Genomic DNA, 16,299 nt, shown 5'->3' on the forward strand with positions numbered 1-16,299 from the left:
AGATATTTAACAGAAACAAATTCTTTATTTTCTATGGGAGTAAAATCAAACCATATGTTGAAAGTATAATTCTTGTAAAATTTGTAGAAAAAAAAGCGGATCCATTAAGATGGCCAATGAAGAACAATATAACTATGGCAATGCATTGGATAGTTTTAGGCTGCAGCCCGGGAGATTCCTCATGTGTCATTGTAGAGGATGAGATCAATGCTACAATAGTACGGCCTCTCCCTTATGGAGTCAAGCTCCATGCCATCGTTGAGTGTGACATGTTGATGGAGTTTGTGAAGGATTTTAAAGGCACTGCTCAGATTCTTGAGAAAGGTTATGTCACTGATATTCAAGACAATAGGAAAGACGTGGTTGTGGAACACTCGAGACAGCTTTGCAGTTCTCAAAGTGTGGAATTAAACCAGGAAACCTTGGGTTTGGTGGGATTATATCTCTGATTTACAGATCATATGTCCCACGAAGAAGAAGAAATACAACAAAGAACTTGCAAATCTATATTTTAAGAATACATTAAAAGTCTGTTGCTGTGACCTTACTACATCAAAGATCACGACACTTGCATCATTGAGTTCTCATGAACTTGCAAGTCTATATTCTAAGAATACATTACAAATAGCGTTTTTATTTAAACAAGTTGTAGTGTCTGATTTCCAATTGCCATCAGTTTCTTTTGTTGAATTTTAGGCAAGACTGGTTCACAAGTAAAGTCATCTTCTTCCTCCCTGGGGCCTGCAAGTTTGAATCCCATACCATCATCTTCATCTCCACCATCAGCGCTCTTTCTACTCATAAGGCAACATGGCTTGATTTGATTTGGAGAAGATGAAATCAAAATTTGATTTGAAAGCATAGAACTGGAGACTCAGCTTTCTATCTTCTCTGGGCTATAAAGAAGAAGACGTCGATGGACGGCGTAACAAAACACACGTTATTTTCCTTGTTAACGGAGACTTTTTTTTACCTATTTTTTTTCTTTTTTCTTTTAAGTTTTATTTCCTTTTTTATTAATCCTACATGTCAATTTGATTGGTGTTAAAAGTACAGGTGAATTAGAGAGTTCACCACAGGGGGTGAACCCAAGTTTTGTTCAGATCAAAACTGATATATTTGGAAGGGAACAAAAGAGAGATAAATATGTAATTTTACATCAAAATGCTTGCAGCGAATTTATGTGATAACAAGATATAGCAAAAGCAAAGACATACCAACCACAAACACCTTCATCATCATGGCCGTCTTCCAACCATAATGGTGGTTTATATATTCTTCTTCATCATCGTCGTCTCTTTCATCTTCTTCTCCACTCCAAAACTTCTTAAGCCAACTCCAATTATATTTATACTCAGATTGAGCGACTTCATCATCCATTTCATAATATTCATCTCCATACGTGTGGTTGTCAGGGCTTCCTCCAGTATCAAAGTAATCCACTTCGCTACCATCACAACTCTCTGTTTCCTCACTCAAGATCTGAACACCACACTCAAGAATCTTGAGGTTATCCACGCAACTGAATTCAAACAAAATCTTGGTCGCTTGAACATCCACTTTACGTGTTTCTTGAACCAAGTTACCACCACATACGAACAGATGCTCCGTAAGAAAATGAGAAACATTCATTGAATCCCATTTAAGCTCCATGATGATGACACCTCCTTCTGTTATTAGACGACAAGTTATATCAAGATATGAATACTTGATTGGCGAAAGCATTAGACATGCCTTGAATCTTGAGGATGAAGAGAAAGTAACCATAGGGATGGTTATGGAGTTTCCTTTAGCTTTGTTAGTGAACTCCGAAGGAATATCTTTACCTGGTAAACATACGTATTCGTAAACCCATTGTTGTATGATTTCTCTTCTTGACTCTTCATCCAGTTTCAAGCAGTTTTGGAACATGAGTTCCCTGATTGGATATTGGAACATGAGGCCCCTTATTGGATCATTGAAATAGATACACACTCTCACGAGTGATCCACAATCGGTCGCATCTATGTACTTGAGCGAGGAGGGAAGACCTTGTAGTGACACGAGTTTTCTACACTTGAAGACGAAAAGACTTTCTAGTCGAGAAAGGCCTATGACGCAATCTGGAATCCTCACTATATCACTGTTGCTTAGGTCTAGATGTGTTACACTTTCGGGGACATGTGTTAATCTCTTTAGGTTTCTGCTGCCTATACGAAGCCACTCAAGACGAGGTAGACGTTCAACAATTGATGGATGGACTTCTAACTTTGTGTTTCCAACATCGAGGTCCTTGATGTTCATAGAAATATCTGGATAACTTCGCAACTGTGAGCAATCACTCATGTCTACTTCCTCAAGAGATGCCAAGTTTATGTTTTTTGGAATGATTTGTAGCTTTGCGCACCCCATCATCATCAGCTTTTTTAGTTTGTGTAGGTTTCTAATTGAAGAGGGAAGCTCCACCAAACTTGTGCAAGATGTAAGTGTCAATGTCTTGAGGCTAGTAGCCTTTGACAGATCTGGGATCTCTATCAAGTTTTTGGAATGTCCCAAATCTATATCCTTGAGATTTGTAAGTGGCTGCATTGTCAAGCACAACAAATGAAAATATATCGTATTTAGATCAGAACAATTAAGAAAAGTAGATTAAAAAGTTCCAAACTTCTAAAATATGCAACTTTTTCTTATATAAGAAAATACACCATTTTAGATCTAAGTACACCCTATTATCCAACTTCCAGTGTAGATAGTTTTATTAAAAATAAAAAAAAATTCATTAGTTTAAGTTTTGAGAAACGGTATATTTTCTTAAGAGGTTGAGATATCTATCAAGCTTCTTAAATCATTATAAACATATATGATACCAACCTGGATACCTCGCCAAAGCTTCTCGAGCTTACTATATGCCATATGGAATTCGACTAGACATTCAGGTCGAAATGTTGGAGGAAGAAGTGTTCCTGGATATGAATCCCAATGGAGTAACCTTAGACGAGGTAAATATTCTATGTCTTCTAACATCTGCAATGTACTAAAATTTCTTCCATACACTCTTAGGAACCGGAGATTACGCATTCCTTCAAAGGCTCGCCCACTGATAGAAAACTCACTTATCTTAGACATATCAAGTGATATACCTAAGACAGATCCAGTGCCCTAACAAAAAAAAAATTCAAACAAGACTGGTGAAACTGTAAGAAAAATACCAAATACTTGTTGATCAAGCAATCTATATACACATTGGAAGAAGAACGGGACTTACAGTTTCATTTGCAAGCACATTACGAATATCTTCGGCTTCTACTAAAAATTGACGCTTTCCAGGTTCATTAGATTGTTCATAAACTACTTGCCTCCCCAATTGTTGGAGTAAACAATGCATTGTGATCAACCCATTCGTTGATATATGCACGAGAGATTTCTCGGAAAGGGTCTTCAACCCATTTCTGACATCCAAGTCACTATCAGCTAGCATAGTTGTCAGATGATCAATGGTTTCATTGTTAAAGAAGAACGCAATGTGAAGAAATAGAGACTGTTCTTTCTTCATTAGTTTGTCATATCCCACTCTTAACACATTCTCAATTTTCCTATCAAGGCTATATTCTAGCCTAGAAACTTGACCTTCCCACTCGTTCCTATTCTCACCACGTAAAGATGAACCCACAACACGAAGACCTAGTGGAAGATTACCACAAAGATTTGTTAATTTCTTTGCAAGCTCATCAAAACCATCCCATAGAGAATTTGGCTTGAAAGCATATAGACGTAGGATCTCAAGAGCTTCTTCTTCCGATGGATAATCCACATGGTAGATATCATCTACCCAATGTGCCTTCAGTATCTTTTTATCTTCAGTAGTAACGATAATTCGGCTTCCCAAACCAAACCAAGATGGTTCTCTAGCCAAGGCGTCTAGTTGTTCCAAATCATCTATCTCATCAAGAACTATAAGGACTCTTTGGTCTTGTAGCCATTCTTTTATTGTGCCTAGATGATGTACCTTCATATCTCTTTGGTTCAAAATCTTGGATAGAAGCTGGGTTTGTAAATACAATTTCGAATCATGGTCATCCATACCAAATGTTTCATATTTTTCCTTGAGGTTCTTGAGAAAACATTTAAATTGAAAATCAGCAGAGAGCTGGTTGAATAAAGCTCTAGCAATAGTTGTCTTACCGATTCCAGCTGGACCTTGGATTCCAATCATCTTTACTTCGTCACACTCAAGGTGTAAATAAGCGTTTAGTTTTCTCAAATGAGCTTCCATTCCCACCAGCCCTTCAAATTCATTTGATGGTGTAACATTGATTTTGTTTGAAACATCAATGGCAATTTTTCCGATCATCTCAGCTTCATCATGCCTACCAAAAAGTCTAAATTACAGATAAACCACCACTAAAGCATTGATTAAAATAAAAAGTTTACTTTACAAACACATCTAAAATATATCAGTTCCAATATGAAATTAAACCTTTCTTGAAATTTGATAAAGAAATTATTAAACTAATAAGACCATATGTCATTTGCTAGACGACTTCCTACACAAAGTAATCAATAAATGATTCGAATAATAGTTTTGAACTTTTTAACTATGCAGTACTATGCACAATGCAAACGGATTACTATACAGACAAGTGAGCCCGCGCGAAACGCAGAAATTTAGCATAGTTAAGTGTTTAAATTAATATTTATCTTTAGTTTCAATGGGTTGGTTATATATTTTAGTGAACACTTACTTATGTGTGATCTTTGCTTATACAGGATGTTACGATACTGAGAGATGAAGTCATTGCGGTTGAATAAATTGCATAAGAATAGAGTTATGATTCTTTGAATTGAATAAGACAGTGTAGTTACTTTATATTGTTTGATTTCTTATGTGTGATCCACTATCATATATGTTCTTATCGTGTTCTTTGTAGGGTTGTTGTGTATTTTGGTGTTCTTCCGGATTTTACAACTATTTACTTAATTTTAAAGTGCAAGCGACGGTTTGTGGTGCTATTTTATTTCCTTTAGAAGTATGTCTATGCTTTAGTGATGGTAATATGTATGTTTTTTTTTGTCAGCTATGTTTTTTTTTTAATTATTTCATTTACTATATCTTATTATTTTATTTTAAAGATTATGTTTTGATTATGTAGTAATCATTGGTTGTACTTTTTATATCATTTTTTTGATTATGTAGTAATTATTGGTTGTGCTTTTTATATCATTTTTCACGTTAATTTCTCTAAGCTTGAACTTGGCACCCACAAAAGAAAGAAATTCTAGTAAGTTTTCTTCTTCTTTTTTCGTTGGTCGGGATTTGATGATGAAACGTTAAAAAATAATATTGCAAATCATTTTTATTTCTTTGTTGTTCTTATGATTTTTTTCTATTTGTTCTCGAAGTTTATATATCTTGGATTAAATTACTAAATTATTACTTGTTAACTAATTTTCACACCAAATCAAGTTATATTATGTATTTTTACTAACTTATTTATTGTCAATTTGTTATATTATCTTATTTTTGTTTCTCCAATTAGTTTGTAAGATATTTATCTTAATTAATTATTTATTAATCACTGGTTGTGGTTCCTATTATTTATTTTTGTTTTTGTTAATTTCTCTAAATTTGAGCTTAATTAGTGACCAGAAAGGAAAACAAATGTGGATGAGATTTACTTTTTTTTTTTGTCTTTGGCTTAGGTTTGAAGAAACGGAAAATGTGATATTGTAAATGATTTTTTTTCTTTTCTTTCTTATAGACTTCTCTATTTTTTCTGTATTTTTTTTTATTTTTAAGCTTTATTATATAATTTTTACTAAATTAAAAATATTTATTAAACTTTTCAATAAGTTCAAGTTATATAATGTATTTTCTTATTATATTTTTCATATTATGTTAGTTTCTGTTTTTCCAAATAATTTTTAAAATATATTTAATTATGTATTAATCATTAGTTCTGATTTTCGATAATTTGTTTATCTGGTCTAGGCTTAAACTTGGTGGCCGAAAAATAATAGTTTTTTTGTTGGAATTCATTACTTTTTTATTTTTGTTGGTCTGTGTTTGATGAAACATGAAAAAATAGCATAAATAAACTTCTATTTTTTGGTTATATGGATAATATATTATATATTCATTAAGTTATTATTTATTAATTAAAAGATTGATGTCAGAATTTTGGTTAGATTGAAAATCAAGAATTGTTTTTTATGATTTATTAAATGTTTTGTTAATATAATTTGTTTAAATAATAAAATATGAGAATTTAGGATTCTTCATTAATATTTAAAAATTATGCTTATGTGTCAAGTTTATAAATAATCTATTGATGAGGTGGTTTAAAGAGAAGAGCTGACATTTGTCTTTAGTTTCAAAGGATTGGTTATACATTTGTCTTTATTTATTTTTTTTCGTGCCAAAAAAAGAAAAGAAAAAAGGTTATATATTTTTTTTATAAACCCTTATTTATCTGTGATCTTTGTTTATATATGATGTTAAGATATTGAGATATGAAGACATTACGGTCGACTATGCATAATAATATAGTTCTTTGTAGAGTTTTGTATTGCGGCATTCGTTCGAACTTTGCAACTATATACTTTAATTTTAAAGTATAGGATACGGTGTTGTAGTGCCATTTTGTTTTCTTTAAGAGTGTGTGGATCTTTTAGTGATGGTAATATGTATGCCATTTTTTTATTTTTATTTGATATATTATATCTTGTTATTTTATTTTTTAAATATGTTTTGATTACGTAGTAATCACTGATTGTGCTTTTTATATCATTTTCATGTTAATTTCTCTAAAGCCGAGCTTGGTATTCTTTTAAACTGTTGCTAATATTTTGGAATATTTTTTTTTGATTTTCTAATAAAAATTCTTAGTTTTATTGGGATAAAAAAATTGTTTTCTGAAATATAATAAAATTATTTTGTTGCTTTTTATAACTTATTGTACTACCTATTAGATAAAATTAAAATTATTAGTGGTTTATATTTGCAGAATTAAAATCAAATAATTTGTTCATTAAAATAACTCGTATTGGTCTAGATATATTGCATGTTTGATGAAAAACACAAAATCGTATAGTATTAGTATATTCATAATATTTACTAATTTTCTTTGTCAAGTTATATTTTAATATAATTTTACTAATTTAAAAGTTTTCATTTCATAATCTAATTTAATTAATACTAGTTTACATATTTTATTTTATAATATTTAATTTTTTCAAAATAAGTTTATCTGAAAAAATAAAATTGTGTTATTTATGGGAAAATTGCCACAAATATTACATTCATAGTATTATTTTTCATATTTAAATTAACTACTTTCACCATCCCTTTTAATAAAGGGTAAAATACATTTATACCCATATAATTAACTAATCTAGATTTAGGGTTTAGAGTTGAGAGGTGTGATAGGATTTTTAGAATGTGAAATTTAGAATTCTAATAAATATATAAATAAATACTTAAAAAATATATTTTTTTAAAAAAGTTTTAAACATAATTTTCGATTTTCAATTTATTTTAAAAAAAAATCGAAAATTTTAAATAAATAAATTTTATTAATAAGTTCGAATTTAAAAAAGTACAATTCAAAAATATAAAATAAAAATTATATTTATTTATGAGAATTTATTTATTTAAAATATAATTTTTATTTAGTTAAATAATTATTTATTGCATATATATAGAACAATGGTATAAGAATCTTTTGCCACTAAATGTCCTCCTTATTTATGTGCATGTTCTATAAAAAATAATTTGGATATTAACGTATTTAATTATATTTATCATTATTTTAATTATTTAATCATACTTATGTATTATAACGAGATATGATTATATTATTTTTTCGTTTTAAATTTTCAAATTAACAGAATATTAATTTATAATTATATTTTAACAATTTTTACTAATTTATTTATTTTAAAATATAGAATAAAAGGATTTTATAAGATTATAATGTAATTAAAAGTTTATATATTTATAGTTAAATGAAAATATATTATGAATAGTTAATTTTAATCAATTAACCATTTTATTTCCATAATATAATTCTGTTTTAATAGAATTGATAAAATCTATGAAATGTGAAATTATAAATATTTCCATATTATACTTCGGTTATACAAAAATCTATGAAATTAGAAATTTCAGTAGATTTCAAAAGAGATGTAATCACTAAACTGTCAAGAGACAGAAAAGAAAAGAAAAATACGTACCAATTTAGAGAATAATCCCCTTCTATGTTTGCAACATCAGTTAAAGCTTTGGTCCATCTCAGCTTAAGTTCCTTAGTTTTCCCTTCACAAGTTTTCTCAAAAATGCTTCCGAAATCCCCGTTTTGTTTCCGAACACAAGACGGATCAACTTTGTAAAAAATCGTCATCACTATCTTCCCTTGATCTTCTTTGCGTTTCAAGATTTCAACCAACTCATCTAAACACCAGCTTGAAGAAGCGTATTTCTTTGAGAGCACTACCATCAGGACCCTCGATTCTCTAATGGCTTGTACGAGTTCAGGTCCAATCGTGTGGCCTCTCTCGATCTCGTGATCCTTGAACATTGTGATCCCTTTGCTTTCAAAGTGTTTATGTAAATGACTGAGGAATGATCTACGAATATCTGGGCCATGGAAGCTAGGGAAGACATGATATCTTCTGATCTGAGTCAAAGACGCCATGAGAGAAATTAAAGAAGGAGAAAGCTAGCAATGGATGAGAAAATGGGTTACAATGAACGAATAGGTAAAGACAAAAGAAAGGAGAAACGTAGAAGTGGTTTGAATGCTCATACGTATATCCTACTATATAAAAGCTACTAATTTTGAGGCTTTTTAGGAGTGCCACATAGGATAAAATATTCTCTACCAATCAAACTGCCACGTTATCGCGAATGTTTAGATGATGGGTCTCGAACCATCCAAACCCGTCAAAATAGCCAGCCCATTGTATAACTTATAGCTTCCTTTTCTTTAGCCTACTTGCCTCAGACGTCTCCAGCGACTCCAAATCTGTTCGTCTACCCAACTTCACCGGTATAACTTCTACGACTACAACAATGACACTTCAATGCTCCATTATAACTCATCAAGTGAAGACTCTTTGTACCTCTCCACATCCCTCTTCTCAATCTCTTGTCCAGTTCCTTAAATTTGATTTGTCACAAAAAGTTAGTGCATCATATAGTTTTTGAAATTCAAATAATACTAGGTGTTTTTCTGCACCATGTACAATGATAAATTTTTTTAAAGTTAAATTATATTTAAAATGAAATTTATTAATATTATATATTTTATTATTTTTGACTAATATTTAATATAAAGTTGACTATTTTTGAGACTATAATGTTTGCTATTGTGATCAACACCTTTTTGCAGTACTCTGTTTGTATCTTTTTTTATTAGTCATCTTCCTGTTATTTTTTTCTTTTTGGTAAAATGATTAAAAAAAAGACTGAAGCTAAAATTTGTCTGATTAAAAAAAAGACTGAAGCTAAAATTAATCTTTTTGTTCTTGATCATTCACGTTATCTTCAAAGTTAATAACATAGCCAACGTAAATGATCGACGTTGAGATTTCAGCTTTTCTGTTTTTTACTATTCTAATGTTCAATATAATTTGAATATTCTCTTTGTTTTATAACATAATGGTTTAAAAATATTTTTTTTTTCACTATATAAATTGTTTTTATATTTCAATGTAACTTTATATTTATTAGATATTGTGTAGCCAATTAAATTATGTAAATTACTGTGTAATTGATTAAATTTATATATTAAATAACAGATTTCTAAAGTAATAACTTTTAAATATTACATATTTTAATTAAAATTGATTATATTTTGAAACAGATAGAGTAATCTATAAACTAACTCTATATAGATATGAAGACAAAATTGTAAACTGATCTCATCTTGAATTTCTCTCATTCTATGCATTCTTAATTGGGAGGAGATAATCAACATCTAATTTTATGTTAGTCTCAGTATATTAGAAATAGTCGAACCATAAATCAATTAAGGATGATGTAAGGAAGACATAAAGATGTATTTCCAGTTATCACAAATATAGAATCAATTGGCAACAACTTAATTATGTCCAGCATAAGACAACATAGAAGACTTTCCATACCTTCTAATATTATAATATCTCACTATATTATTGGTTAAATCAGTTTTCTCTAGCACAAATACTCACTCAATTCTTAGAGTTTAAGCTTTTCTATCTGATGATATTAGTAGTTTGATCCAAAAAAAAAGAAGAAACGGTCGAACTGTACATTATAATTAGAGAAAGAAAACAAGCAAAAATCAACCGAAGACTTTTAAGGTATATGAAACAAAAATTGGAAATATCAATTCTCTGTATTTAAAGAATAATGAAATAAAATTGTAAAAATACAAAATAAAACAAAAAAATACACAGAAAGAAAGATTTAGTAAAATAAAATCATAATATAATTTCTATAATTTATAGTGCTCAGCTACACTAAAAAGTCTAAATTTACAACATACACAGTTTTATTTACATCTTGAAACCTATTATATAATTAAAATGATTCTAAGAAAAGTGTCAGCACGAAGAGTTAAAAAATATACAATAAAATATAATACATAACGTTAAAAATACATTATCACTGATCACTAAAAAATCATGTTAGTAGTAATAAAAATGAGATGACAACATATTTATTAAAACAATAGAACGACACGCAATAAGGTGTTATTAAATATACAAATTACAAATTAAATATGCTCAACGCAAACACACATAAAAATGAGACATCATATTTGGATATATTTAAATAAATAATTTTAAATATATTATATTCTTGATAATTTTAAAATTACTTAAAAAGAAACTAAATTATTAAAAAAAATATATACAAATAAAACTAAAGCAATATTTTGTAACGTAAAAATAATAAATGAATAAAAAATATAGTATGTTAATAAAATAGATTTTAGATTTTAAAGACTTCTAATTCATGTAATATTACAAAATTCAAAATTTGTTTATTACAATTAATATTTTAAATTAGATATATTAAAATAATATTCTAGATCGATATTCAATTGTCAGTTTTCAACTATTACACGTAAAAACATATTATTAAGTACGCTTTTTTTTAAAAGGAGGTTTTATATTTTAAGTAGGTTATTGGAGTACTTTTTATTTTCGTAAATTTATTCGAGATGAGATTCCGATCTTTTAAACTAAGATAATTTGTGTTCTATACATAATTATATTTTTTTTACATAACTCTAAAATCTCGGACTTGATTTTTCATATTTTTTTAGTTAATTATGTTACATATAATAGAAATATTTACTTCAAACTAAAAAATATAAAAAAAATCAAATTTAAAAATTAGTTATATATAATTTAATATAGAAAAATTTACATACAAATAAAAATGATAAATGTAACAAATTTAAATATATTATCCGCGCGTAGCGCGGAGAAAGGATCTAGTTAATATAACAACCTTATAAATCTTTCAAATGCTAGCAATGCAAGTCTAAAAAAAAATTGTAAATGTTTCGCAAAAGAAATAAAAAATCTTGCAAATGGGTCTTCTTAATTATCGCACACTTGTTGATTCAATTGACTTGGTTCTTTTATTATATTGTTGTTACTTCGTCACATCCCTCCTTGTACCTTTAATGTGGGAGAATTTGCACTATTATATTTACGGCAATAAAAACAAGAAAAGTTTAAAAATGACACGCTAAATATTAATGTATGTTTCTACGACAAAACAAAATGAAGATATCATTAAATAAAATAATAAATTAACAACAATATAACCAACTATCTTTATAATTTCTTTTTTTATATGCCAATTTACAAATCAACTCTGCTTTATTTAATAATGCCACTTAATCAGAATGTCTTATTAGACGTCTAAGTCAACGTTGATTTTAAGACGACTAGGTCAATATCTAACAAAAGTAATCTTGCTTATGTAACAAGAATAAACTTGGGTTAATTTGATGCACAACCAAAATTTAATGGAAATAAGAAAATAACTAGGTGATAACCCGCGCCTTGCGCGGAGTTAAGAGACTTAAATAGTTTATCCCTTCAAATATATAGCTATGAAAAAAATAAAAATCATAGAAAGAAATATTATATTTTACATGATAAAGGATTCCACGAAATTGTGTATGTCTATATAAATTAAGTTTCGATTTTTTTTAAACTTGTGTATTTATTTTGTTATTTTGAAGTATAGGTTGTGGAAGTGAATTTCTAATAGAGAAAAAGCTTATATAAAATAAATTATGAAGTAAAGCTAAACAAAACATTGGCAATAGAATTATTGTTTTCACACTACAAGAAAACACAAGTTTTACGAGGGCAGTTTTCCTCGTGACTTCGTCGTAAAAGCAGTGTTACGAGGAATTAGCGAGCAAACTCGTTTCGTCGTTATACGTTTGTCGTAACGCATATATCCTCGCTAATTCGTCGTAACATAGCGAGAAAATAATTTCGTCGTAAAAGCGAAGAGGAATATTTCGTCGTAAAGACCACGTAAAGCTTCCACGTAAGGACGTCGCTAAATTTCCTCGTAAATACCACGAAAGACGTTCCTTGTAAAACCCACGTAAATAACTCGAAAGTAAATACTCGTAAAGTAAACGTAAATACCTTGATAGCTTTTCTCGTAAAGACCACGTGAACTTTCCACGTCATTTCCTTGTAAACAATTCCTCGTAAAAACCTCGTTAAGCTTCCACGTAAAGAAGTCGCAAAATTAGCTACGAATTTACTTCGTTTCGTTATTTTACAGAAATATAAAAAATTATAATTAAAAAAATAATTTAAATTATTTAAATTATTAATAAAATTAAAATTCTAAAAAAATCAAAACCAAAATATTTTATATATAAATAAGTTTTGAATTCATAATACAAGAACCGAAATTAAAAAGAACTAAGGGTCGTGAATCGCCCGATAAAATTCATCACTCCTCGCCGTTACATCCGCCTCGGCATGTGTGTCGGATGTTGACTCGCCTGGAATAGGATTTCGTTGTCGCATGGTCATCGGGGGAGGAGGAACCGATGGTCCTCTAGAAGAAGGAGACCCAAAGACTCTCTGAGTGTACTGAGTCTCGGGGACAGTCTCTTGTCCCGAAGAACCGGGAGCTGATGAAGACGACGGGTCTAAACGATTATCCGGCTCACCGAACATCTCTCTGTAATGGGCAGTAAGTCTACCTTTTCGAACCTGAGAAAAAAATTTAATTTTTTAAATTTTCGTCAACAGTATATTTTCCAACATTATCCACCTAATCAACACTAAATAACATAAGATCCGTAAATTTATCTAAATTCCCTATACTAACCACCTAATCTACCTAAACTAACCAAATTAGAGAGGAATTAGAGAGGCTTACCATTGCAACGAAACAGGGAGGAAGTGGAGAGGAAGTAGAGAGGAAAGAAAGAGTGAGCGCTCGGGGTGTATATATAAGATTACATTCCGTCGCAAATTCCTCGTAATTTTACGACGAATTACAGAGGCCCGTGTTTTTTTTTACGACGAAACAGCGAGAGATTACAAAGGCCCGCGTTTTATTATACGAGGAATTACAAAGGCCCGTGTTTTTTAGGTACGAGGACGTTACGACGATTTTGTTTACGTGGAATTATCGAAGAAAGCTTCCCTATAAATATACCCGTAACTCTCCTTCTCAACCCACACCCAAACTCCCAAATCACACCCTATCTCACATCATACTCTCAAATCCAATCCTATTCAAATTATAAAAATTTGAGAAAAAAGGAAGAGAAGATGATATTGGAATTTATGTTGGTGAGACTTAAGTAATATAATTGCTGGAAGTCTTGCCACATGTAAATCCAGTATATTTCTTCTTTTTCTTTTTTTTTCTAGTTTTTACAGTACGAGGTGTTTACGACGATTTTGGTTACGTGGTAATTACGACGAATTTGTCCTACGTGGTATTTACGACGAATCTCTCCTACGTGGAATAAACGAGGAATTTGTCCTACGTGGTATTTACGACGAATTTGTCCTACGTGGTATTTACGACGAATCTCTCCTACGTGGAATAAACGAGGAATTCGTCGTAAGTTCGACGTCAACATACGAGGAATTAACGAGTATTCCGTTTAAATCCCTAAAATCCGAAACCCCAAACCCCAAACCCCATATTCCTTATCTTCTACTTCATATATTCCAAACCCTATCTTTATTTTCATTCCAAACCACAATTCCCTATCTTCTAATTCATATATTCCAAACCACAATTCTCACTTTTACTTATTCATAAAACAAACTCCCACATTTTCTTATTCACAAAACAAACTCCCACATTACCTTATTCATAAAACAAACTCTCACATTACCTTATTCATAAAACAAACTACACAAAATCGAGTATATTTCTTCTTTTTCTTTTTTTTTCTAGTTTTAACAGTACGAGGTGTTTACGACGATTTTGGTTACGTGGTTTTTACGACGATTCCGTCCTACGTGGAATTAAAGTGGACCGCGTTCATCATTTATTTTACGTGGTATTTACGACGAATCTCTCCTACGTGGTATTTACGACGAATTTGTCCTACGTGGTATTTACGACGAATCTCTCCTACGTGGAATAAACGAGGAATTCGTCGTAAGTTCGACGTCAACATACGAGGAATTAACGAGTATTCCGTTTAAATCCCTAAAATCCGAAACCCCAAACCCCAAACCCCATATTCCTTATCTTCTACTTCACATATTCCAAACCCTATCTTTATTTTCATTCCAAACCACAATTCCCTATCTTCTAATTCATATATTCCAAACCACAATTCTCACTTTTACTTATTCATAAAACAAACTCCCACATTTTCTTATTCACAAAACAAACTCCCACATTACCTTATTCATAAAACAAACTCTCACATTACCTTATTCATAAAATAAACTACACAAAATCGAGTATATTTCTTTTTTTTCTTTTTTTTTCTAGTTTTTACAGTACGAGGTGTTTACGACGATTTTGGTTACGTGGTTTTTACGACGATTCCGTCCTACGTGGAATTAAAGTGGACCGCGTTCATCATTTATTTTACGTGGTATTTACGACGAATCTCTCCTACGTGGTATTTACGACGAATTTGTCCTACGTGGTATTTACGACGAATCTCTCCTACGTGGAATAAACGAGAAATTTGTCGTAAGTTCGACGTCAACATACGAGGAATTAACGAGTATTCCGTTTAAATCCCTAAAATCCGAAACCCCAAACCCCAAACCCCATATTCCTTATCTTCTACTTCATATATTCCAAACTCTATCTTTATTTTCATTCCAAACCACAATTCCTTATCTTCTAATTCATATATTCCAAACCACAATTCCCACTTTTACTTATTCATAAAACAAACTCCCACATTTTCTTATTCACAAAACAAACTCCCACATTACCTTATTCATAAAACAAACTCTCACATTACCTTATTCATAAAACAAACTACACAAAATCGAAAATACATCAATCGGATTCATCGACATTCTCGTCATCACTAGAAATGTCTTCATTTTCATTAAACTCGTCTTCAACAGCTTCGTCTGTGGCATCATCGGTAAGATCTTCGTACTCGTGATTATGCGGATCAATGAGAAGGATGTCATCAATTTCTTGTTCAGGTTCCTCGACTCCATTTATCTGTTCTTCTTGCAATGGTGGTTCTTCTCCACTGATGATTCGTCCTCGAGGTGTTACTTTGATCACTGCTAACCTATTTATACCCGAATCTCTCATCCGAGGGTATGGAAGGAAGCTAACTTGGTCTGCTTGTGAAGCTAAGATGAAAGGCTCGAATTTGTTGTACCGTCGTCCACCGTTGACATCAACTACACCGAATTTGTTAGACCGAACACCTATGTTGACGACGGGGTCGAACCATTCACATTTGAAGAGGACGCATTTCAGCTTCAGTATCCCTGGAAATTCGACTTCAATAATCTCCGTGTGTCACTTACAAAGTTGGTGGATTCAAAATTAATTAGGTGCAAAAAAAAAACGTGTGTCACTTACAAAGTTGGTGGATTCAAAATTTCCTCGCTAAATCCAAGTAAATAGTTTCCTCGTAAATAAGACGCGAAGTTTACGTCCACTTTACGAGGAACGTACGTGAAACATGATATCATCGTTATTTCCTCGTAAATGACACGTCAGATTACATCGACTTTACGACGAACGGTTTTTGTCGTTAGTTTACGAGGAAATAACGATGATACCGTTATTCACGTAAAATCCTCGTAAAGTTGACGTAAACTTAC

General features: G+C 30.8%; 1 protein-coding gene and 1 long non-coding RNA gene across 2 annotated transcripts; one reads left to right on the plus strand and one right to left on the minus strand.

Annotated features, from left to right (window-relative positions):
- Positions 1-483: 483 nt before the first annotated feature.
- Positions 484-4,587, minus strand: LOC103850223 (disease resistance protein RML1A-like). Its single transcript, XM_033275352.1, has 3 exons — positions 3,245-4,587; positions 2,851-3,138; positions 484-2,562 (listed from the first exon to the last, which is right to left on the minus strand). Exons 1-3 carry the CDS (start codon positions 4,328-4,330, stop codon positions 1,180-1,182), a joined length of 2,757 nt encoding a protein of 918 aa, XP_033131243.1. The 5' UTR covers positions 4,331-4,587; the 3' UTR covers positions 484-1,179.
- Positions 2,903-10,409, plus strand: LOC103850222. Its single transcript, XR_004449361.1, has 2 exons — positions 2,903-2,978; positions 4,583-10,409. It is a non-coding gene; the product is annotated as an uncharacterized LOC103850222 (long non-coding RNA).
- Positions 10,410-16,299: the final 5,890 nt, after the last annotated feature.

This window comes from Brassica rapa, chromosome A07 (genome assembly GCF_000309985.2).
Source record: "Brassica rapa cultivar Chiifu-401-42 chromosome A07, CAAS_Brap_v3.01, whole genome shotgun sequence".
NCBI classification, from domain to species: domain Eukaryota; kingdom Viridiplantae; phylum Streptophyta; class Magnoliopsida; order Brassicales; family Brassicaceae; genus Brassica; species Brassica rapa.

Coding starts and splice junctions, on each gene's coding strand:
- LOC103850223 (XM_033275352.1), bottom strand. CDS start 4,330: ATGATCGGAAAAATTGCCATTGATGTTTCAAACAAAATCAATGTTACA. Junction 3,139..3,244: donor ATGTGCTTGCAAATGAAACT/GTAAGTCCCGTT, acceptor TTTTTTTGTTAG/GGCACTGGATCTGTCTTAGG. Junction 2,563..2,850: donor AGCTTTGGCGAGGTATCCAG/GTTGGTATCATA, acceptor TTGACAATGCAG/CCACTTACAAATCTCAAGGA.